Source organism: Leptodactylus fuscus, chromosome 9 (assembly GCF_031893055.1).
Source record: "Leptodactylus fuscus isolate aLepFus1 chromosome 9, aLepFus1.hap2, whole genome shotgun sequence".
Taxonomy (NCBI): domain Eukaryota; kingdom Metazoa; phylum Chordata; class Amphibia; order Anura; family Leptodactylidae; genus Leptodactylus; species Leptodactylus fuscus.
The window spans coordinates 1338306-1361672 of NC_134273.1; the positions used below are offsets into that span (position 1 = coordinate 1338306).

Here is a 23367-nt window from a genome sequence, read left to right on the forward strand (position 1 = left end):
TTTATTAATTTCACTTCTTTTTATTTTTCTTGTTTTATTTTGTTCATTTATTATTGTCACATGACTGGAGCGACGCCCTCCGCCGTGCATGTGATGTAACCGCGTCCGGACGCTCCTGTATTTCAGTGGTACGCCGTGACGCCACATCCGAGTCAGGGGCAGGAGGCTTATGATGAATGAACGGTCACGGAAGAAGGGCCGATATCAAACCTGCGCAGCCCCTTCCAGGTAAATAAGATGAAACGTTTGGACTGAGATGCAAAACCGGACACAGCGCCGAGTGAAAAACCGCAGACGCCATCATTATCGTTACTGTTCAGACAGCGCTGACGCGGTAACTCTGCAGTTTTCTCCAGTCAAGGTGTTCATTTTATTAAGTCGTTTTTCTAGGTCTAGGAAAGCTGGGTGGCTACCAGTATGGCCACCATTACAGCTGTAAAAACGGTTGTCACCCAGCTTTCCTAGAAACCTGAATGGCTATTCTGCCTCTTTATGCTGTAGTATGTGGCAGAGAAATGTGTCATTACATAGTTGAGCAGATTTTCCATTCAGGAGTCTGGGTAAGCTGGGTGACAACTCATATATACACTGTAATGGCGACCGCAGAGAATATGCGCCACGTGTGTAATGCTGTGCCATGTGTGTTGTAGAGCTGCGCCACGTATACAGTAGGGCTGCGCCACCTGTTATGTATGGTAGAGCTGTGCCACGTGTGCGGTAGAACTGTAGCACGTGTGTTAGAGCTGCGCCACGTGTTATGTACGGTAGAGCTGCGCCACGTGTTATGTATGGTAGAGCTGTGCCACGTGTGCGGTAGAACTGTAGCACGTGTGTTGTTAGAGCTGCGCCCCGTGTTATGTATGGTAGAGCTGTGCCACGTGTTATGTATGGTAGAGCTGTGCCACGTGTGCGGTAGAACTGTAGCACGTGTGTTAGAGCTGCGCCCCGTGTTATGTACGGTAGAGCTGTGCCACGTGTGCGGTAGAACTGTAGCATGTGTGTTGTTAGAGCTGCGCCACGTGTTATGTACGGTAGAGCTGCGCCACGTGTTATGTATGGTAGAGCTGTGCCACGTGTGCGGTAGAACTGTAGCACGTGTGTTAGAGCTGCGCCACGTGTTATGTATGGTAGAGCTGTGCCACGTGTGCGGTAGAACTGTAGCATGTGTGTTGTTAGAGCTGCGCCACGTGTTATGTACGGTAGAGCTGCGCCACGTGTTATGTACGGTAGAGCTGCGCCACGTGTGCGGTAGATCTGCGCCACTATGCAGCCTTTACAGCCATCCGAGGCTCTCGCTGTGTCTGTCGCCGCCCTCACTACAGGCCTTCAGTAGACGCCTCCTCGCCCAACCAATCGCAGCACCCGTTACATTTTTCCAAAGCATTGCGAATGAAGGCTGGCCTCTGATTGGCTGATATGAGGGGCCACAACATTCGCTTTCCGAAGTCTCAACAAACGCCATGGAAATGGGAAAACTGCAGAATGTGAATCGCAGCGATTGTTTATTATTCTGTCAATGAAGCAGAAAAAGTCTGAACAAACGCAACGATACGGATAGCCGAGACCTCCCGCTGCAGCCGGCTCTCTAAAGAGCAGTGTGCGCGGGATGATGGGCCCCTCCCCCTCTAGGCCTTCGGTTAAGGGATGGGGGGGGGGGGTCATTATCTGGAAACTTCCCGGTAATGTTCTGCAACTTTCTAATCTCACTCATTTCCGTTTTGCGCGGTTTTACTGATTTTTCATGTCCGTTCAGTGCGCACGGCTGAGGGTTTGTTACTTTGTATCAGTGAAGTGAACTGTCCTGGACTGTAACACTGTAACGCTCCCTCAGCTGTGAGAACCTTCAGGTCTCCACCATTACAAAGCTGCAGAACTTTACCCTCTGTATAAGTACCGGAGCGGCCGGAGCCCGCGATCTAGAAGCTTGCGGGTGGAGCTCAGGGCTCTGCACTGGCGCTGTGTCACTCTGCTGCTCCTCCTATCACATGCCTTTACACCATTGTGGGCGGAGCATCTTCAAATACGCACACACGGTTAATAACGCCGCTCCGCCAGCTCCAATCATCAACCTTTCCGTCTACTGTAAATTCTCGTTTTCCTCGCTGGGACAAAACGCTTGAGTGTCGAATCTCAGCCGTCCGGATGATGGGGGTCGTTGTCTAATAAGCCTTCCCAGGACACCCGGGAAAGACATGGGGGGGGGGGGATGTGGGTGGAGAAGTTACTGTCGGGGAAGAGCGGATGGAGTGTGACAGATCGTGGTGGTGGTATATACAGCGATGGCTCCATTCTCACATTAGAGGTCAGTCCGTTACAATGTGTCGTCCTCCTCCACCTAATGTCCTGGATCTGATCTGTCCACCCAAGTGGACGCAGTAAGGAAAGAGCTACATGCAGCCTCCTGCCCCCACTCCCACCCGCAGCCCGGCTCCCCCACTGCATTAGATGCGCCTGGAGGTCTGCTTGAAGATGAAGCCTCGGTGAGCAAGAGTCTTCATGATGTTAGCGATGTTCCTGCAGTCGTCTGTGGAGAGAAGAAGAAACGCGTCAGAGAGTGCGAGGAGCGTACGAGGGCCACAACCTGTAAATCCTCTGCAACACGTGTTCTGCTCCCTGTAGGATTGATTCGTCAGGTCTGGCTGTGTCAATGGGATACGCCCATGCGGAACCCTAGAGATGTCTCTCTGTACAGGCCTGAGCAGTCTATCCAGCAGGGAGCAGAGGAAACAGTAAGGGAGGCCCCGGGGCCCATTCATCATCATCATCATCATCATGGAACCAGCATTGCCAGAACCCCGAGGGCGATTGTCAGACTTGTACAAGGTGTCGAGGAAATTCTATTATCTCACCAGTTGGGAAATGGCTGATCACATGACTAACAATTGTCTATTATTTTCTATCATCTCAGACATCATTCTAGAACATTCTGCGAGATTTACAGCCACGGCCCCCATAACGCTCTGCACCGGGCCCCCCAACCCTAATGAAGCTCTGCTGGTAAGGAACGTCTCGTTACGTGGTGCTGCCAATGAAGGGTTAATACAATGGGGGGCAGGACGACGTTAAATTGATTCGTGCTGTCTATATTTCATGTTGGAAATTGGCTTGTAAATCGGGGTTTTGATCTATGAGATCCGTCTCCTTAAGAAAAAGCAAAAGTAAATGTGTAATTTCTCCCTTGACAGCACACGGCAGGGACGGCCATCCTTCTTCCTTCTCCCCTCCGTCGTGGGACAGCTGCGTCGTGTCGGATTAACGCTTTTTCTTCCTCGCCCCCGCGCTTTGATGTCTCCATTTCATTACACTGCGGCCATTTATCAAGCTGTTACCGTAAGGGTGACTTTGCCAACTTGCATGTGGCAGTGCCCTGGTACGGGGAGGAGGGCGGCGAACGCAATGAGGATGGATGTGCGCTGGAAGGACGGCCGTATTCCTAGTGATGTGTAAATGATAAAGAAGACTTGACATCCATCTCGTCCTGTAAAGCTGCCGAGCGCGTTATAATCAGGCCGGGCCGTAATAATGTGGGATTAGGTCTCTCTATCACGCCGGGGCCTCTTAATCACAGTATAAAGGGTGCGCGGCCTGTTTATCATAATTGAACTGTATCCGGGCTAATTGCCGCCATATTTCACTGTCGCTGAGGCTCCGGTGCTGTCTGCGAGCAGGAGAGAAGCGCTAACAACAGCGTGGAGCGCAGACATGGAGGGGCGTCCTAGGACGAGGAACTAACAACTAAGGGGAGCGCGGACATGGAGGGACATCCTAGGACAGAGGCTACAACAACAGAGGGGAGCGCGGACATGGAGGGGCGTCCTAGGACAGAGGCTCCAACAACTAAGGGGAGCGCGGACATGGAGGGACATCCTAGGACAGAGGCTACAACAACAGCGTGGAGCGCGGACATGGAGGGGCGTCCTAGGACAGAGGAACTAACAACTAAGGGGAGCGCGGACATGGAGGGACATCCTAGGACAGAGGCTACAACAACAGCGTGGAGCGCGGACATGGAGGGGCGTCCTAGGACAGAGGAACTAACAACTAAGGGGAGCGCGGACATGGAGGGACATCCTAGGACAGAGGCTACAACAACAGCGTGGAGCGCGGACATGGAGGGGCGTCCTAGGACAGAGGAACTAACAACTAAGGGGAGCGCGGACATGGAGGGGCGTCCTAGGACAGAGGCGCCAACAACTAAGGGGAGCGCAGACATGGAGGGACATCCTAGGACAGAGGCTCCAACAACACAGGGGAGCGCGGACATGGAGGGGCGTCCTAGGACAGAGGCGCCAACAACTAAGGGGAGCGCAGACATGGAGGGACATCCTAGGACAGAGGCTCCAACAACACAGGGGAGCGCGGACATGGAGGGGCGTCCTAGGACAGAGGCGCCAACAACTAAGGGGAGCGCAGACATGGAGGGGCGTCCTAGGACAGAGGCTCCAACAACAGAGGGGAGCGCGGACATGGAGGGGCGTCCTAGGACAGAGGCGCTAACAACAGAGGGGAGCGCGGACATGGAGGGGCGTCCTAGGACGAGGAACTAACAACTAAGGGGAGCGCGGACATGGAGGGGCGTCCTAGGACAGAGGCTACAACAACAGAGGGGAGCGCGGACATGGAGGGACATCCTAGGACAGAGGCTACAACAACAGCGTGGAGCGCGGACATGGAGGGGCGTCCTAGGACAGAGGCGCTAACAACAGAGGGGAGCGCGGACATGGAGGGGCGTCCTAGGACGAGGAACTAACAACTAAGGGGAGCGCGGACATGGAGGGGCGTCCTAGGACAGAGGCTCCAACAACACAGGGGAGCGCGGACATGGAGGGACATCCTAGGACAGAGGCTCCAACAACTAAGGGGAGCGCGGACATGGAGGGACGTCCTAGGACAGAGCCGCTAACAACAGCGTGGAGCGCGGACATGGAGGGGCGTCCTAGGACAGAGGCTACAACAACAGAGGGGAGCGCGGACATGGAGGGGCGTCCTAGGACAGAGGCTACAACAACAGAGGGGAGCGCGGACATGGAGGGGCGTCCTAGGACAGAGGAACTAACAACTAAGGGGAGCGCGGACATGGAGGGACGTCCTAGGACAGAGGCTACAACAACAGAGGGGAGCGCGGACATGGAGGGGCGTCCTAGGACAGAGGAACTAACAACTAAGGGGAGCGCGGACATGGAGGGGCGTCCTAGGACAGAGGCTCCAACAACACAGGGGAGCGCGGACATGGAGGGACATCCTAGGACAGAGGCTCCAACAACTAAGGGGAGCGCGGACATGGAGGGACGTCCTAGGACAGAGCCGCTAACAACAGCGTGGAGCGCGGACATGGAGGGGCGTCCTAGGACAGAGGCGCTAACAACTAAGGGGAGCGCAGACATGGAGGGGCGTCCTAGGACAGAGGCTCCAACAACAGAGGGGAGCGCGGACATGGAGGGGCGTCCTAGGACAGAGGCTCCAACAACTAAGGGGAGCGCGGACATGGAGGGACGTCCTAGGACAGAGCCGCTAACAACAGCGTGGAGCGCGGACATGGAGGGGCGTCCTAGGACAGAGGCGCTAACAACTAAGGGGAGCGCAGACATGGAGGGGCGTCCTAGGACAGAGGCTCCAACAACAGAGGGGAGCGCGGACATGGAGGGACGTCCTAGGACAGAGCCGCTAACAACAGCGTGGAGCGCGGACATGGAGGGACGTCCTAGGACAGAGGCGCTAACAACAGAGGGGAGCGCAGACATGGAGGGGCGTCCTAGGACAGAGGCGCCAACAACAGAGGGGAGCGTGGACATGGAGGGGCGTTCTAGGACAGAGGCGCCAACAACAGAGAGGAGTGCGGACATGGAGGGGCGTCCTAGGACAGAGGCGCCAACAACAGAGGGGAGCGTGGACATGGAGGGGCGTCCTAGGACAGAGGCTCCAACAACAGAGGGGAGCGTGGACATGGAGGGGCGTCCTAGGACAGAGGCGCTAACAACTAAGGGGAGCGCAGACATGGAGGGACATCCTAGGACAGAGGCTCCAACAACAGAGGGGAGCGCGGACATGGAGGGGCGTCCTAGGACAGAGCCGCTAACAACAGCGTGGAGTGCGGACATGGGGGGACGTCCTAGGACAGAGGCGCTAACAACAGAGGGGAGCGCAGACATGGAGGGGCGTCCTAGGACAGAGCCGCTAACAACACAGGGGAGCGCGGACATGGAGGGACGTCCTAGGACAGAGGCTCCAACAACAGAGGGGAGCGCGGACATGGAGGGGCGTCCTAGGACAGAGGCTCCAACAACAGAGGGGAGCGCGGACATGGAGGGGCGTCCTAGGACAGAGCCGCTAACAACAGCGTGGAGCGCGGACATGGAGGGGCGTCCTAGGACAGAGCCGCTAACAACAGCGTGGAGCGCGGACATGGAGGGGCGTCCTAGGACAGAGCCGCTAACAACACAGGGGAGCGCGGACATGGAGGGACGTCCTAGGACAGAGGCTCCAACAACACAGGGGAGCGCGGACATGGAGGGACGTCCTAGGACAGAGGCTCCAACAACAGAGGGGAGCGCGGACATGGAGGGGCGTCCTAGGACAGAGGCTCCAACAACAGAGGGGAGCGTGGACATGGAGGGGCGTCCTAGGACAGAGGCGCTAACAACTAAGGGGAGCGCAGACATGGAGGGACATCCTAGGACAGAGGCTCCAACAACAGAGGGGAGCGCGGACATGGAGGGGCGTCCTAGGACAGAGCCGCTAACAACAGCGTGGAGCGCGGACATGGAGGGACGTCCTAGGACAGAGGCGCTAACAACAGAGGGGAGCGCAGACATGGAGGGGCATCCTAGGACAGAGGCGCCAACAACAGAGAGGAGTGCGGACATGGAGGGGCGTCCTAGGACAGAGGCGCCAACAACAGAGGGGAGCGTGGACATGGAGGGGCGTCCTAGGACAGAGGCTCCAACAACAGAGGGGAGCGTGGACATGGAGGGGCGTCCTAGGACAGAGGCGCTAACAACTAAGGGGAGCGCAGACATGGAGGGACGTCCTAGGACAGAGGCTCCAACAACAGAGGGGAGCGCGGACATGGAGGGGCGTCCTAGGACAGAGGCTCCAACAACAGAGGGGAGCGCGGACATGGAGGGGCGTCCTAGGACAGAGGCGCTAACAACAGAGGGGAGCGCAGACATGGAGGGGCGTCCTAGGACAGAGCCGCTAACAACACAGGGGAGCGCGGACATGGAGGGACGTCCTAGGACAGAGGCTACAACAACAGAGGGGAGCGCGGACATGGAGGGGCGTCCTAGGACAGAGGAACTAACAACTAAGGGGAGCGCGGACATGGAGGGGCGTCCTAGGACAGAGGCTCCAACAACACAGGGGAGCGCGGACATGGAGGGACATCCTAGGACAGAGGCTCCAACAACTAAGGGGAGCGCGGACATGGAGGGACGTCCTAGGACAGAGCCGCTAACAACAGCGTGGAGCGCGGACATGGAGGGGCGTCCTAGGACAGAGGCGCTAACAACTAAGGGGAGCGCAGACATGGAGGGGCGTCCTAGGACAGAGGCTCCAACAACAGAGGGGAGCGCGGACATGGAGGGGCGTCCTAGGACAGAGGCTCCAACAACTAAGGGGAGCGCGGACATGGAGGGACGTCCTAGGACAGAGCCGCTAACAACAGCGTGGAGCGCGGACATGGAGGGGCGTCCTAGGACAGAGGCGCTAACAACTAAGGGGAGCGCAGACATGGAGGGGCGTCCTAGGACAGAGGCTCCAACAACAGAGGGGAGCGCGGACATGGAGGGACGTCCTAGGACAGAGCCGCTAACAACAGCGTGGAGCGCGGACATGGAGGGACGTCCTAGGACAGAGGCGCTAACAACAGAGGGGAGCGCAGACATGGAGGGGCGTCCTAGGACAGAGGCGCCAACAACAGAGGGGAGCGTGGACATGGAGGGGCGTTCTAGGACAGAGGCGCCAACAACAGAGAGGAGTGCGGACATGGAGGGGCGTCCTAGGACAGAGGCGCCAACAACAGAGGGGAGCGTGGACATGGAGGGGCGTCCTAGGACAGAGGCTCCAACAACAGAGGGGAGCGTGGACATGGAGGGGCGTTCTAGGACAGAGGCGCCAACAACAGAGGGGAGCGTGGACATGGAGGGGCGTCCTAGGACAGAGGCTCCAACAACAGAGGGGAGCGTGGACATGGAGGGGCGTCCTAGGACAGAGGCGCTAACAACTAAGGGGAGCGCAGACATGGAGGGACATCCTAGGACAGAGGCTCCAACAACAGAGGGGAGCGCGGACATGGAGGGGCGTCCTAGGACAGAGCCGCTAACAACAGCGTGGAGTGCGGACATGGGGGGACGTCCTAGGACAGAGCCGCTAACAACACAGGGGAGCGCGGACATGGAGGGACGTCCTAGGACAGAGGCTCCAACAACAGAGGGGAGCGCGGACATGGAGGGGCGTCCTAGGACAGAGGCTCCAACAACAGAGGGGAGCGCGGACATGGAGGGGCGTCCTAGGACAGAGCCGCTAACAACAGCGTGGAGCGCGGACATGGAGGGGCGTCCTAGGACAGAGCCGCTAACAACAGCGTGGAGCGCGGACATGGAGGGGCGTCCTAGGACAGAGCCGCTAACAACACAGGGGAGCGCGGACATGGAGGGACGTCCTAGGACAGAGGCTCCAACAACACAGGGGAGCGCGGACATGGAGGGACGTCCTAGGACAGAGGCTCCAACAACAGAGGGGAGCGCGGACATGGAGGGGCGTCCTAGGACAGAGGCTCCAACAACAGAGGGGAGCGTGGACATGGAGGGGCGTCCTAGGACAGAGGCGCTAACAACTAAGGGGAGCGCAGACATGGAGGGACATCCTAGGACAGAGGCTCCAACAACAGAGGGGAGCGCGGACATGGAGGGGCGTCCTAGGACAGAGCCGCTAACAACAGCGTGGAGCGCGGACATGGAGGGACGTCCTAGGACAGAGGCGCTAACAACAGAGGGGAGCGCAGACATGGAGGGGCATCCTAGGACAGAGGCGCCAACAACAGAGAGGAGTGCGGACATGGAGGGGCGTCCTAGGACAGAGGCGCCAACAACAGAGGGGAGCGTGGACATGGAGGGGCGTCCTAGGACAGAGGCTCCAACAACAGAGGGGAGCGTGGACATGGAGGGGCGTCCTAGGACAGAGGCGCTAACAACTAAGGGGAGCGCAGACATGGAGGGACGTCCTAGGACAGAGGCTCCAACAACAGAGGGGAGCGCGGACATGGAGGGGCGTCCTAGGACAGAGGCTCCAACAACAGAGGGGAGCGCGGACATGGAGGGGCGTCCTAGGACAGAGGCGCTAACAACAGAGGGGAGCGCAGACATGGAGGGGCGTCCTAGGACAGAGCCGCTAACAACACAGGGGAGCGCGGACATGGAGGGACGTCCTAGGACAGAGGCTCCAACAACAGAGGGGAGCGCGGACATGGAGGGGCGTCCTAGGACAGAGCCGCTAACAACAGCGTGGAGCGCGGACATGGAGGGACGTCCTAGGACAGAGGCGCTAACAACAGAGGGGAGCGCAGACATGGAGGGGCGTCCTAGGACAGAGGCGCCAACAACAGAGGGGAGCGTGGACATGGAGGGGCGTTCTAGGACAGAGGCGCCAACAACAGAGAGGAGTGCGGACATGGAGGGGCGTCCTAGGACAGAGGCGCCAACAACAGAGGGGAGCGTGGACATGGAGGGGCGTCCTAGGACAGAGGCTCCAACAACAGAGGGGAGCGTGGACATGGAGGGGCGTTCTAGGACAGAGGCGCCAACAACAGAGGGGAGCGTGGACATGGAGGGGCGTCCTAGGACAGAGGCTCCAACAACAGAGGGGAGCGTGGACATGGAGGGGCGTCCTAGGACAGAGGCGCTAACAACTAAGGGGAGCGCAGACATGGAGGGACATCCTAGGACAGAGGCTCCAACAACAGAGGGGAGCGCGGACATGGAGGGGCGTCCTAGGACAGAGCCGCTAACAACAGCGTGGAGTGCGGACATGGGGGGACGTCCTAGGACAGAGCCGCTAACAACACAGGGGAGCGCGGACATGGAGGGACGTCCTAGGACAGAGGCTCCAACAACAGAGGGGAGCGCGGACATGGAGGGGCGTCCTAGGACAGAGGCTCCAACAACAGAGGGGAGCGCGGACATGGAGGGGCGTCCTAGGACAGAGCCGCTAACAACAGCGTGGAGCGCGGACATGGAGGGGCGTCCTAGGACAGAGCCGCTAACAACAGCGTGGAGCGCGGACATGGAGGGGCGTCCTAGGACAGAGCCGCTAACAACACAGGGGAGCGCGGACATGGAGGGACGTCCTAGGACAGAGGCTCCAACAACACAGGGGAGCGCGGACATGGAGGGACGTCCTAGGACAGAGGCTCCAACAACAGAGGGGAGCGCGGACATGGAGGGGCGTCCTAGGACAGAGGCTCCAACAACAGAGGGGAGCGTGGACATGGAGGGGCGTCCTAGGACAGAGGCGCTAACAACTAAGGGGAGCGCAGACATGGAGGGACATCCTAGGACAGAGGCTCCAACAACAGAGGGGAGCGCGGACATGGAGGGGCGTCCTAGGACAGAGCCGCTAACAACAGCGTGGAGCGCGGACATGGAGGGACGTCCTAGGACAGAGGCGCTAACAACAGAGGGGAGCGCAGACATGGAGGGGCATCCTAGGACAGAGGCGCCAACAACAGAGAGGAGTGCGGACATGGAGGGGCGTCCTAGGACAGAGGCGCCAACAACAGAGGGGAGCGTGGACATGGAGGGGCGTCCTAGGACAGAGGCTCCAACAACAGAGGGGAGCGTGGACATGGAGGGGCGTCCTAGGACAGAGGCGCTAACAACTAAGGGGAGCGCAGACATGGAGGGACGTCCTAGGACAGAGGCTCCAACAACAGAGGGGAGCGCGGACATGGAGGGGCGTCCTAGGACAGAGGCTCCAACAACAGAGGGGAGCGCGGACATGGAGGGGCGTCCTAGGACAGAGGCGCTAACAACAGAGGGGAGCGCAGACATGGAGGGGCGTCCTAGGACAGAGCCGCTAACAACACAGGGGAGCGCGGACATGGAGGGACGTCCTAGGACAGAGGCTCCAACAACAGAGGGGAGCGCGGACATGGAGGGGCGTCCTAGGACAGAGCCGCTAACAACAGCGTGGAGCGCGGACATGGAGGGACGTCCTAGGACAGAGGCGCTAACAACAGAGGGGAGCGCAGACATGGAGGGGCGTCCTAGGACAGAGCCGCTAACAACACAGGGGAGCGCGGACATGGAGGGACGTCCTAGGACAGAGGCTCCAACAACAGAGGGGAGGGCGGACATGGAGGGGTGTCCTAGGACAGAGCCGCTAACAACAGCGTGGAGCGCGGACATGGAGGGACGTCCTAGGACAGAGGCGCTAACAACAGAGGGGAGCGCAGACATGGAGGGACGTCCTAGGACAGAGGGGCTAACGACAGAGGGGAACGCGGACATGGAGGGGCGTCCTAGGACAGAGCCGCTAACAACGGTGGGGAGCGCGGACATGGAGGGACGTCCTAGGACAGAGGCGCTAACAACGGAGGGGAGTGCGGACATGGAGGGGCGTCCTAGGACAGAGGCGCTAACAACAGAGGGGAGCGCAGACATGGAGGGGCGTCCTAGGACAGAGCCGCTAACAACACAGGGGAGCGCGGACATGGAGGGACGTCCTAGGACAGAGGCTCCAACAACAGAGGGGAGCGCGGACATGGAGGGGTGTCCTAGGACAGAGCCGCTAACAACAGCGTGGAGCGCGGACATGGAGGGACGTCCTAGGACAGAGGCGCTAACAACAGAGGGGAGCGCAGACATGGAGGGACGTCCTAGGACAGAGGGGCTAACGACAGAGGGGAACGCGGACATGGAGGGGCGTCCTAGGACAGAGCCGCTAACAACGGTGGGGAGCGCGGACATGGAGGGACGTCCTAGGACAGAGGCGCTAACAACGGAGGGGAGTGCGGACATGGAGGGGCGTCCTAGGACAGAGGCGCTAACAACAGAGGGGAGCGCGGACATGGAGGGACGTCCTAGGACAGAGGGGCTAACGACAGAGGGGAACGCGGACATGGAGGGGCGTCCTAGGACAGAGGCGCCTACAACAGAGGGGAACGCGGACATGGAGGGGCGTCCTAGGACAGAGGCGCTAACAACAGAGGGGAACGCGGACATGGAGGGGCGTCCTAGGACAGAGGCGCTAACAGCAGAGGGGAACGCGGACATGGAGGGGCGTCCTAGGACAGAGCCGCTAACAACAGCGTGGAGCGCGGACATGGAGGGGCGTCCTAGGACAGAGGCGCCAACAACAGAGGGGAGCGCGGACATGGAGGGGCGTCCTAGGACAGAGGCGCTAACAACAGAGGGGAACGCAGACATGGAGGGGTGTCCTAGGACAGAGGCGCTAACAGCAGAGGGGAGCGCAGACATGGAGGGGCGTCCTAGGACAGAGGCGCTAACAGCAGAGGGGAGCGCAGACATGGAGGGGCGTCCTAGGACAGAGCCGCTAACAACAGAGGGGAGCGCAGACATGGAGGGGCGTCCTAGGACAGAGGCGCTAACAGCAGAGGGGAGCGCGGACATGGAGGGGCGTCCTAGGACCAGCACAGAGCCGAGGATACCACACTGTATATAACACCATCCCCACATACACTAAGAATATACGCTGTAAATGATGTAATAAGGTGGAGGCAGAAAAGCGACTCTGCACATGACGCCACCCAATCAGGAAATGGGGGGCAGAACTCTTAAAAAGCTGGGTGACACCACTGGAGGACTGGTGGCGGCAGCGTTACTGGTAAATGATGGAATAGACAACAGAACGTACACCGAGGATCAGGCCTCCACCAACTAAACCGCTCTCAGGATTTCACTGGTCAGGGCAGAAGTTTGTCCTCCAGAGCTTCTCTTCTTATAATTACTCGTCGGCCATATTAATGGACATGGAGAAACTTTCCCGGTCATTGGGTCACCGACCTGCGGACAAGATCCTCGCGACTTCTTCTATGACAGCCCACCTGCCCCCGCCCATTAGGACAGCCGCCATCATACTTCACCCATGAAGCAGCAGCTCGCGACCTCTGAGGGTCTGCCAAGGTCACCTGCAGGAAACGCGAGTGGTTTTAATTAAGCGTAGAGCTGCTGCGGTGCCCGGGGCCACCCGTACATGCTCACAAAGGCCGGGGCCACTCCCTGCGCTGCAGACTCATTTCAGCAATGTTTCGCTAATGGACGGGGTTATGTCCCCAATAACTTAGCAGCGGGATCGTCGCTCTGCACTGGCGGCTGCCATCATGGCGTAGACCGCACCGGCCGCAGCAGACAAAGGGGGAGCAGCGACATTAACTCTTCCTAATGGACAGATCTGCAGAGACGTGCGATCCGAGGGAGGGGCCGCACCAGGCAGTGCTCACCTCGCTGTGAACTCACTATCTGCATATTGAAAAGCTGAGTTACAAGCAATGTGACACCGAGCTCTCCTGTAGTCCTGAAGGGCGCTGCTCCGGTCTCTCGTGTATCGGCGCGCTGTATAATTGCTGAGTGGCGGGGATTAGCGGGGTCCGGGGGATTACACCATCTCTGACCTGTACACAAAGAGCCGCCGTGAACTTCCATATCATCAAACTGGCAGCGGTCGATAGAGCAGAGAGCGCCGCGCCGTCAATACCGCGCCCGCAACACACCGCGACAACGCCAACTTTATACGGATTATCTTATCAATTCACACCACAAATTGTCCCTTGTCCGGGGGGGGGGGGGAGGGGGGGGTTCGGAGACCGACAACAGTGACAGGTCACAAATCTGCAGCCCCTCAAACCTCCCGGGAGACAGCAAAGCTGCGACATTAAAGGGCCGGCGCACTCGCTATAGTCAGGCCGCAGCTACAACAAGGCTCTGATCACCGCACAGCAGAGGGGTTGTTACAATTGGATCAATCTTCTGTAATCTAAAGAGCCTGGACTGATACATTGTATCTGCAGTAATCAGAAGTGGTACTGTGCACTGTCCTTATATACAGGACTAGAGAAGTGGTACTGTGCACTGTCCATATATACAGGACTAGAGAAGTGGTACTGCGCACTGTCCTTATATACAGGACTAGAGAAGTAGTACTGTGCACTGTCCATATATACAGGACTAGAGAAGTAGTACTGTGCACTGTCCATATATACAGGACTAGAGAAGTAGTACTGTGCACTGTCCATATATACAGGGGAAGAGAGAAGTGATACTGTGCACTGTCCATATATACAGGAGAAGAGAAGTGGTACTGTGCACTGTCCATATATACAGGGGAAGAGAGAAGTAGTACTGTGCACTGTCCATATATACAGGACTAGAGAAGTGGTACTGTGCACTGTCCATATATACAGGACTAGAGAAGTGGTACTGTGCACTGTCCTTATATACAGGACTAGAGAAGTGGTACTGTGCACTGTCCATATATACAGGACTAGAGAAGTGGTACTGTGCACTGTCCTTATATACAGGACTAGAGAAGTAGTACTGTGCACTGTCCATATATACAGGGGAAGAGAGAAGTGATACTGTGCACTGTCCTTATATATGGGAAGAGAGAAGTGGTACTGTGCACTGTCCATATATACAGGGGAAGAGAGAAGTGGTACTGTGCACTGTCCTTATATATGGGAAGAGAGAAGTGGTACTGTGCACTGTCCATATATACAGGAGAAGAGAGAAGTGATACTGTGCACTGTCCATATATACAGGGGAAGAGAAGTGGTACTGTGCACTGTCCATATATACAGGAGAAGAGAAGTGGTACTGTGCACTGTCCATATATACAGGGGAAGAGAGAAGTGGTACTGTGCGCTGTCCTTATATACAGGGGAAGAGAGAAGTGGTACTGTGCACTGTCCATATATACAGGGGAAGAGAGAAGTGGTACTGTGCACTGTCCATATATACAGAACTAGAGAAGTGGTACTGTGCACTGTCCATATATACAGGAGAAGAGAAGTGGTACTGTGCACTGTCCATATATACAGGGGAAGAGAGAAGTGGTACTGTGCACAGTCCATATATACAGAACTAGAGAAGTGGTACTGTGCACTGTCCATATATACAGGAGAAGAGAAGTGGTACTGTGCACTGTCCATATATACAGGGGAAGAGAGAAGTGGTACTGTGCACTGTCCATATATACAGAACTAGAGAAGTGGTACTGTGCACTGTCCATATATACAGGAGAAGAGAAGTGGTACTGTGCACTGTCCATATATACAGGGGAAGAGAGAAGTGGTACTGTGCACTGTCCATATATACAGGGGAAGAGAGAAGTGGTACTGTGCACTGTCCATATATACAGGGGAAGAGAGAAGTGGTACTGTGCACTGTCCATATATACAGGACTAGAGAAGTAGTACTGTGCACTGTCCATATATACAGGACTAGAGAAGTAGTACTGTGCACTGTCCATATATACAGGGGAAGAGAGAAGTGGTACTGTGCACTGTCCATATATACAGGGGAAGAGAGAAGTGGTACTGTGCACTGTCCATATATACAGGGGAAGAGAGAAGTGGTACTGTGCACTGTCCATATATACAGGACTAGAGAAGTAGTACTGTGCACTGTCCATATATACAGGAGAAGAGAGAAGTGGTACTGTGCACTGTCCATATATACAGGGGAAGAGAGAAGTGGTACTGTGCACTGTCCATATATACAGGGGAAGAGAGAAGTGGTACTGTGCACTGTCCATATATACAGGGGAAGAGAGAAGTGATACTGTGCACTGTCCATATATACAGGGGAAGAGAGAAGTGGTACTGTGCACTGTCCATATATACAGGGGAAGAGAGAAGTGGTACTGTGCACTGTCCATATATACAGGACTAGAGAAGTAGTACTGTGCACTGTCCTTATATACAGGAGAAGAGAAGTAGTACTGTGCACTGTCCATATATACAGGGGAAGAGAGAAGTGGTACTGTGCACTGTCCATATATACAGGGGTAGAGAAGTAGTACTGTGCGCTGTCCTTATATACAGGGGAAGAGAGAAGTGGTACTGTGCACTGTCCATATATACAGGGGAAGAGAGAAGTGGTACTGTGCACTGTCCATATATACAGGGGAAGAGAGAAGTGGTACTGTGCACTGTCCATATATACAGGGGAAGAGAGAAGTGGTACTGTGCACTGTAAATATATACAGGGGAAGAGAGAAGTGATACTGTGCACTGTCCTTATATATGGGAAGAGAGAAGTGGTACTGTGCACTGTCCATATATACAGGGGAAGGGAGAAGTGGTACTGTGCACTGTCCTTATATATGGGAAGAGAGAAGTGGTACTGTGCACTGTCCATATATACAGGAGAAGAGAGAAGTGATACTGTGCACTGTCCATATATACAGGGGAAGAGAGAAGTGATACTGTGCACTGTCCATATATACAGGGGTAGAGAAGTAGTACTGTGCGCTGTCCTTATATACAGGGGAAGAGAGAAGTGGTACTGTGCACTGTCCATATATACAGGAGAAGACAAGTGGTACTGTGCACTGTCCATATATACAGGGGAAGAGAGAAGTGGTACTGTGCACTGTCCATATATACAGGGGAAGAGAGAAGTGGTACTGTGCACTGTCCATATATACAGGAGAAGAGAAGTGGTACTGTGCACTGTCCATATATACAGGGGAAGAGAGAAGTGGTACTGTGCGCTGTCCTTATATACAGGGGAAGAGAGAAGTGGTACTGTGCACTGTCCATATATACAGGAGAAGAGAAGTAGTACTGTGCACTGTCCATATATACAGGGGAAGAGAGAAGTGGTACTGTGCACTGTCCTTATATACAGGGGAAGAGAGAAGTGATACTGTGCACTGTCCATATATACAGGGGAAGAGAGAAGTGGTACTGTGCACTGTCCATATATACAGGGGAAGAGAGAAGTGGTACTGTGCACTGTCCATATATACAGGGGAAGAGAGAAGTGGTACTGTGCACTGTCCATATATACAGGGGAAGAGAGAAGTGGTACTGTGGACTGTCCGTATATACAGGACTAGAGAAGTAGTACTGTGCACTGTCCTTATATACAGGAGAAGAGAAGTGGTACTGTGCACTGTCCATATATACAGGGGAAGAGAGAAGTGGTACTGTGCACTGTCCATATATACAGGGGAAGAGAGAAGTGGTACTGTGCACTGTCCATATATACAGGAGAAGAGAAGTGGTACTGTGCACTGTCCATATATACAGGGGAAGAGAGAAGTGGTACTGTGCGCTGTCCTTATATACAGGGGAAGAGAGAAGTGGTACTGTGCACTGTCCATATATACAGGAGAAGAGAAGTAGTACTGTGCACTGTCCATATATACAGGGGAAGAGAGAAGTGGTACTGTGCACTGTCCATATATACAGGAGAAGAGAAGTAGTACTGTGCACTGTCCATATATACAGGGGAAGAGAGAAGTGGTACTGTGCACTGTCCATATATACAGGAGAAGAGAAGTGGTACTGTGCACTGTCCATATATACAGGGGAAGAGAGAAGTGGTACTGTGCGCTGTCCTTATATACAGGGGAAGAGAGAAGTGGTACTGTGCACTGTCCATATATACAGGAGAAGAGAAGTAGTACTGTGCACTGTCCATATATACAGGGGAAGAGAGAAGTGGTACTGTGCACTGTCCTTATATACAGGGGAAGAGAGAAGTGATACTGTGCACTGTCCATATATACAGGGGAAGAGAGAAGTGGTACTGTGCACTGTCCATATATACAGGGGAAGAGAGAAGTGGTACTGTGCACTGTCCTTATATACAGGGGAAGAGAGAAGTGGTACTGTGCACTGTCCATATATACAGGGGAAGAGAGAAGTGGTACTGTGCACTGTCCATATATACAGGGGAAGAGAGAAGTGGTACTGTGCACTGTCCATATATACAGGGGAAGAGAGAAGTGGTACTGTGCACTGTCCGTATATACAGGACTAGAGAAGTAGTACTGTGCACTGTCCTTATATACAGGAGAAGAGAAGTGGTACTGTGCACTGTCCATATATACAGGGGAAGAGAGAAGTGGTACTGTGCACTGTCCATATATACAGGGGAAGAGAGAAGTGGTACTGTGCACTGTCCGTATATACAGGACTAGAGAAGTAGTACTGTGCACTGTCCTTATATACAGGAGAAGAGAAGTGGTACTGTGCGCTGTCCTTATATACAGGGGAAGAGAGAAGTGGTACTGTGCGCTGTCCTTATATACAGGGGAAGAGAGAAGTGGTACTGTGCACTGTCCATATATACAGGAGAAGAGAAGTAGTACTGTGCACTGTCCATATATACAGGGGAAGAGAGAAGTGGTACTGTGCACTGTCCATATATACAGGAGAAGAGAAGTAGTACTGTGCACTGTCCATATATACAGGGGAAGAGAGAAGTGGTACTGTGCACTGTCCATATATACAGGAGAAGAGAAGTGGTACTGTGCACTGTCCATATATACAGGGGAAGAGAGAAGTGGTACTGTGCACTGTCCATATATACAGGGGTAGAGAAGTAGTACTGTGCGCTGTCCTTATATACAGGGGAAGAGAGAAGTGGTACTGTGCACTGTCCATATATACAGGGGAAGAGAGAAGTGGTACTGTGCACTGTCCATATATACAGGGGAAGAGAGAAGTGGTACTGTGCACTGTCCATATATACAGGGGAAGAGAGAAGTGGTACTGTGCACTGTCCATATATACAGGGGAAGAGAGAAGTGATACTGTGCACTGTCCTTATATATGGGAAGAGAGAAGTGGTACTGTGCACTGTCCATATATACAGGGGAAGGGAGAAGTGGTACTGTGCACTGTCCTTATATATGGGAAGAGAGAAGTGGTACTGTGCACTGTCCATATATACAGGAGAAGAGAGAAGTGATACTGTGCACTGTCCATATATACAGGGGAAGAGAGAAGTGATACTGTGCACTGTCCATATATACAGGGGTAGAGAAGTAGTACTGTGCGCTGTCCTTATATACAGGGGAAGAGAGAAGTGGTACTGTGCACTGTCCATATATACAGGAGAAGACAAGTGGTACTGTGCACTGTCCATATATACAGGGGAAGAGAGAAGTGGTACTGTGCACTGTCCATATATACAGGAGAAGAGAAGTGGTACTGTGCACTGTCCATATATACAGGGGAAGAGAGAAGTGGTACTGTGCGCTGTCCTTATATACAGGGGAAGAGAGAAGTGGTACTGTGCACTGTCCATATATACAGGAGAAGAGAAGTAGTACTGTGCACTGTCCATATATACAGGGGAAGAGAGAAGTGGTACTGTGCACTGTCCTTATATACAGGGGAAGAGAGAAGTGATACTGTGCACTGTCCATATATACAGGGGAAGAGAGAAGTGGTACTGTGCACTGTCCATATATACAGGGGAAGAGAGAAGTGGTACTGTGCACTGTCCATATATACAGGGGAAGAGAGAAGTGGTACTGTGCACTGTCCGTATATACAGGGGAAGAGAGAAGTGGTACTGTGCACTGTCCATATATACAGGAGAAGAGAAGTGGTACTGTGCACTGTCCATATATACAGGGGAAGAGAGAAGTAGTACTGTGCACTGTCCATATATACAGGGGAAGAGAGAAGTGGTACTGTGCACTGTCCATATATACAGGGGAAGAGAGAAGTGGTACTGTGCACTGTCCATATATACAGGAGAAGAGAAGTGGTACTGTGCACTGTCCATATATACAGGGGAAGAGAGAAGTAGTACTGTGCACTGTCCATATATACAGGGGAAGAGAGAAGTGGTACTGTGCGCTGTCCTTATATACAGGGGAAGAGAGAAGTGGTACTGTGCACTGTCCATATATACAGGAGAAGAGAAGTAGTACTGTGCACTGTCCATATATACAGGGGAAGAGAGAAGTGGTACTGTGCACTGTCCATATATACAGGAGAAGAGAAGTAGTACTGTGCACTGTCCATATATACAGGGCTAGAGAAGTGGTACTGTGCACTGTCCTTATATACAGGACTAGAGAAGTGGTACTGTGCACTGTCCATATATACAGGACTAGAGAAGTAGTACTGTGCACTGTCCATATATACAGGACTAGACAAGTAGTACTGTGCACTGTCCATATATACAGGACTAGAGAAGTGGTACTGTGCACTGTCCTTATATACAGGACTAGAGAAGTGGTACTGTGCACTGTCCATATATACAGGACTAGAGAAGTAGTACTGTGCACTGTCCGTATATACAGGACTAGAGAAGTAGTACTGTGCACTGTCCATATATACAGGACTAGAGAAGTGGTACTGTGCACTGTCCCTATATACAGGACTAGAGAAGTAGTACTGTGCACTGTCCATATATACAGGACTAGAGAAGTAGTACTGTGCACTGTCCGTATATACAGGACTAGAGAAGTGGTACTGTGCACTGTCCATATATACAGGACTAGAGAAGTGGTACTGTGCACTGTCCCTATATACAGGACTAGAGAAGTAGTACTGTGCACTGTCCATATATACAGGACTAGAGAAGTAGTACTGTGCACTGTCCATATATACAGGACTAGAGAAGTGGTACTGTGCACTGTCCCTATATACAGGACTAGAGAAGTAGTACTGTGCACTGTCCATATATACAGGAGAAGAGAAGTAGTACTGTGCACTGTCCATATATACAGGACTAGAGAAGTGGTACTGTGCACTGTCCCTATATACAGGACTAGAGAAGTAGTACTGTGCACTGTCCATATATACAGGAGAAGAGAAGTAGTACTGTGCACTGTCCATATATACAGGACTAGAGAAGTGGTACTGTGCACTGTCCCTATATACAGGACTAGAGAAGTAGTACTGTGCACTGTATATATATATATATAGGAGAAGAGAAGTAGTACTGTGCACTGTCCATATATACAGGACTAGAGAAGTGGTACTGTGCACTGTCCATATATACAGGACTAGAGAAGTAGTACTGTGCACTGTCCATATATACAGGACTAGAGAAGTAGTACTGTGCACTGTCCGTATATACAGGACTAGAGAAGTGGTACTGTGCACTGTCCATATATACAGGACTAGAGAAGTGGTACTGTGCACTGTCCCTATATACAGGACTAGAGAAGTAGTACTGTGCACTGTCCATATATACAGGACTAGAGAAGTAGTACTGTGCACTGTCCATATATACAGGACTAGAGAAGTGGTACTGTGCACTGTCCCTATATACAGGACTAGAGAAGTAGTACTGTGCACTGTCCATATATACAGGAGAAGAGAAGTAGTACTGTGCACTGTATATATATATATAGGAGAAGAGAAGTAGTACTGTGCACTGTCCATATATACAGGACTAGAGAAGTGGTACTGTGCACTGTCCCTATATACAGGACTAGAGAAGTAGTACTGTGCATTGTCCATATATACAGGACTAGAGAAGTAGTACTGTGCACTGTCCGTATATACAGGACTAGAGAAGTGGTACTGTGCACTGTCCATATATACAGGACTAGAGAAGTGGTACTGTGCACTGTCCCTATATACAGGACTAGAGAAGTAGTACTGTGCACTGTCCATATATACAGGACTAGAGAAGTAGTACTGTGCACTGTCCGTATATACAGGACTAGAGAAGTAGTACTGTGCACTGTCCATATATACAGGACTAGAGAAGTGGTACTGTGCACTGTCCCTATATACAGGACTAGAGAAGTAGTACTGTGCACTGTCCATATATACAGGACTAGAGAAGTGGTACTGTGCACTGTCCATATATACAGGACTAGAGAAGTGGTACTGTGCACTGTCCATATATACAGGACTAGAGAAGTAGTACTGTGCACTGTCCCTATATACAGGATAGGTAAGGTTGTACTAAGCTTTGTATACTCTTCTATCATCTCGCCGTTCCTATATGGCCCCTCCCCCGCTGCTGTATATCTGTGTCTATAGGTTGCGCCTCCTCTGGCCATGACATTACAGCGCACGCTGCGGCCTGGACGTGTCGCTCACTAAATCTCTTCTCCGGACAGATTCCCATCAGCGGAGAGGTGAAGACTCTTCTTATAATTACCATAAAATAACAATGGTGGACGGCGCGGCTAATACGCAATTACAGCCCCTCATTGATTTTACCATGTAATCCGCGGCCACTGATGGAATAACACACAGCGATGGCGGCGGCGATGGGGACGACAATTTTATAAACTCTAATCAAAAACTCGGAGGCAGAAAACAAAGCGACGCAGATTCGTCAGCGGGTCCAGAAGTCGCCATAAGACGGGATCTCGCGTAACAAGAAAAGCGCGAGCCCAAAACAATCAATATGAGAACTCAGCTGATATATCTGAGGATCGGCGCAGGATATGGCGGCAACCAAAGAGCGGAGTCGCAGCCGCAGAATGTGCGGAAATCACCCAACGGCGGAGAAAAGAACCAAGTGTAATATGGCCGCACATCTACTACAGGACGCCAACGCCGCCGCCGCCGCCATGTTCACACAGTCATGTGATCACTAAGATATTGTATCAGCGGAACATCAAAAAAGTTTTGGAAGTAGTACTGTGCGCTGTCTATATATACAGGAGAAGAGAAGTAGTACTGTGCGCTGGCTATATATACAGGACTAGAGAAGTAGTACTGTGCGCTGTCCATATATACAGGACTAGAGAAGTAGTACTGTGCACTGTCCATATATACAGGACTAGAGAAGTAGTACTGTGCACTGTCCATATATACAGGACTAGAGAAGTAGTACTGTGCACTGTCCATATATACAGGACTAGAGAAGTGGTACTGTGCACTGTCCATATATACAGGAGAAGAGAAGTAGTACTGTGCACTGTCCATATATACAGGAGAAGAGAAGTAGTACTGTGCACTGTCCGTATATACAGGATTAGAGAAGTGGTACTGTGCACTGTCCATATATACAGGAGAAGAGAAGTGGTACTGTGCACTGTCCATATATACAGGACTAGAGAAGTGGTACTGTGCACTGTCCATATATACAGGACTAGAGAAGTGGTACTGTGCGCTGTCCTTATATACAGGAGAAGAGAAGTAGTACTGTGCACTGTCCATATATACAGGACTAGAGAAGTAGTACTGTGCACTGTCCATATATACAGGACTAGACAAGTGGTACTGTGCACTGTCCTTATATACAGGATAAGAGAAGTAGTACTGTGCACTGTCCTTATATACAGGACTAGAGAAGTAGTACTGTGCACTGTCTATATATACAGGACTAGAGAAGTAGTACTGTGCACTGTCCTTATATACAGGAGAAGAGAAGTAGTACTGTGCTCCCTCCATATATACAGGACTAGAAA

The 23367-nt window shown here is 53.1% G+C and overlaps 1 protein-coding gene across 2 annotated transcripts in view; it reads right to left on the minus strand.

Annotated features, from left to right (window-relative positions):
* Window positions 1–23367, minus strand: part of ERI3 (ERI1 exoribonuclease family member 3) — a 238367-nt gene continuing 215000 nt past the window's right edge. For both annotated transcript variants that reach the window (XM_075286594.1, XM_075286595.1), the window contains exon 8: window positions 1–2524. In XM_075286594.1, coding sequence (XP_075142695.1) covers window positions 2442–2524 — 83 coding nt within the window. In that variant the 3' untranslated portion in view covers window positions 1–2441. The remainder of the gene's footprint in view (window positions 2525–23367) is intronic.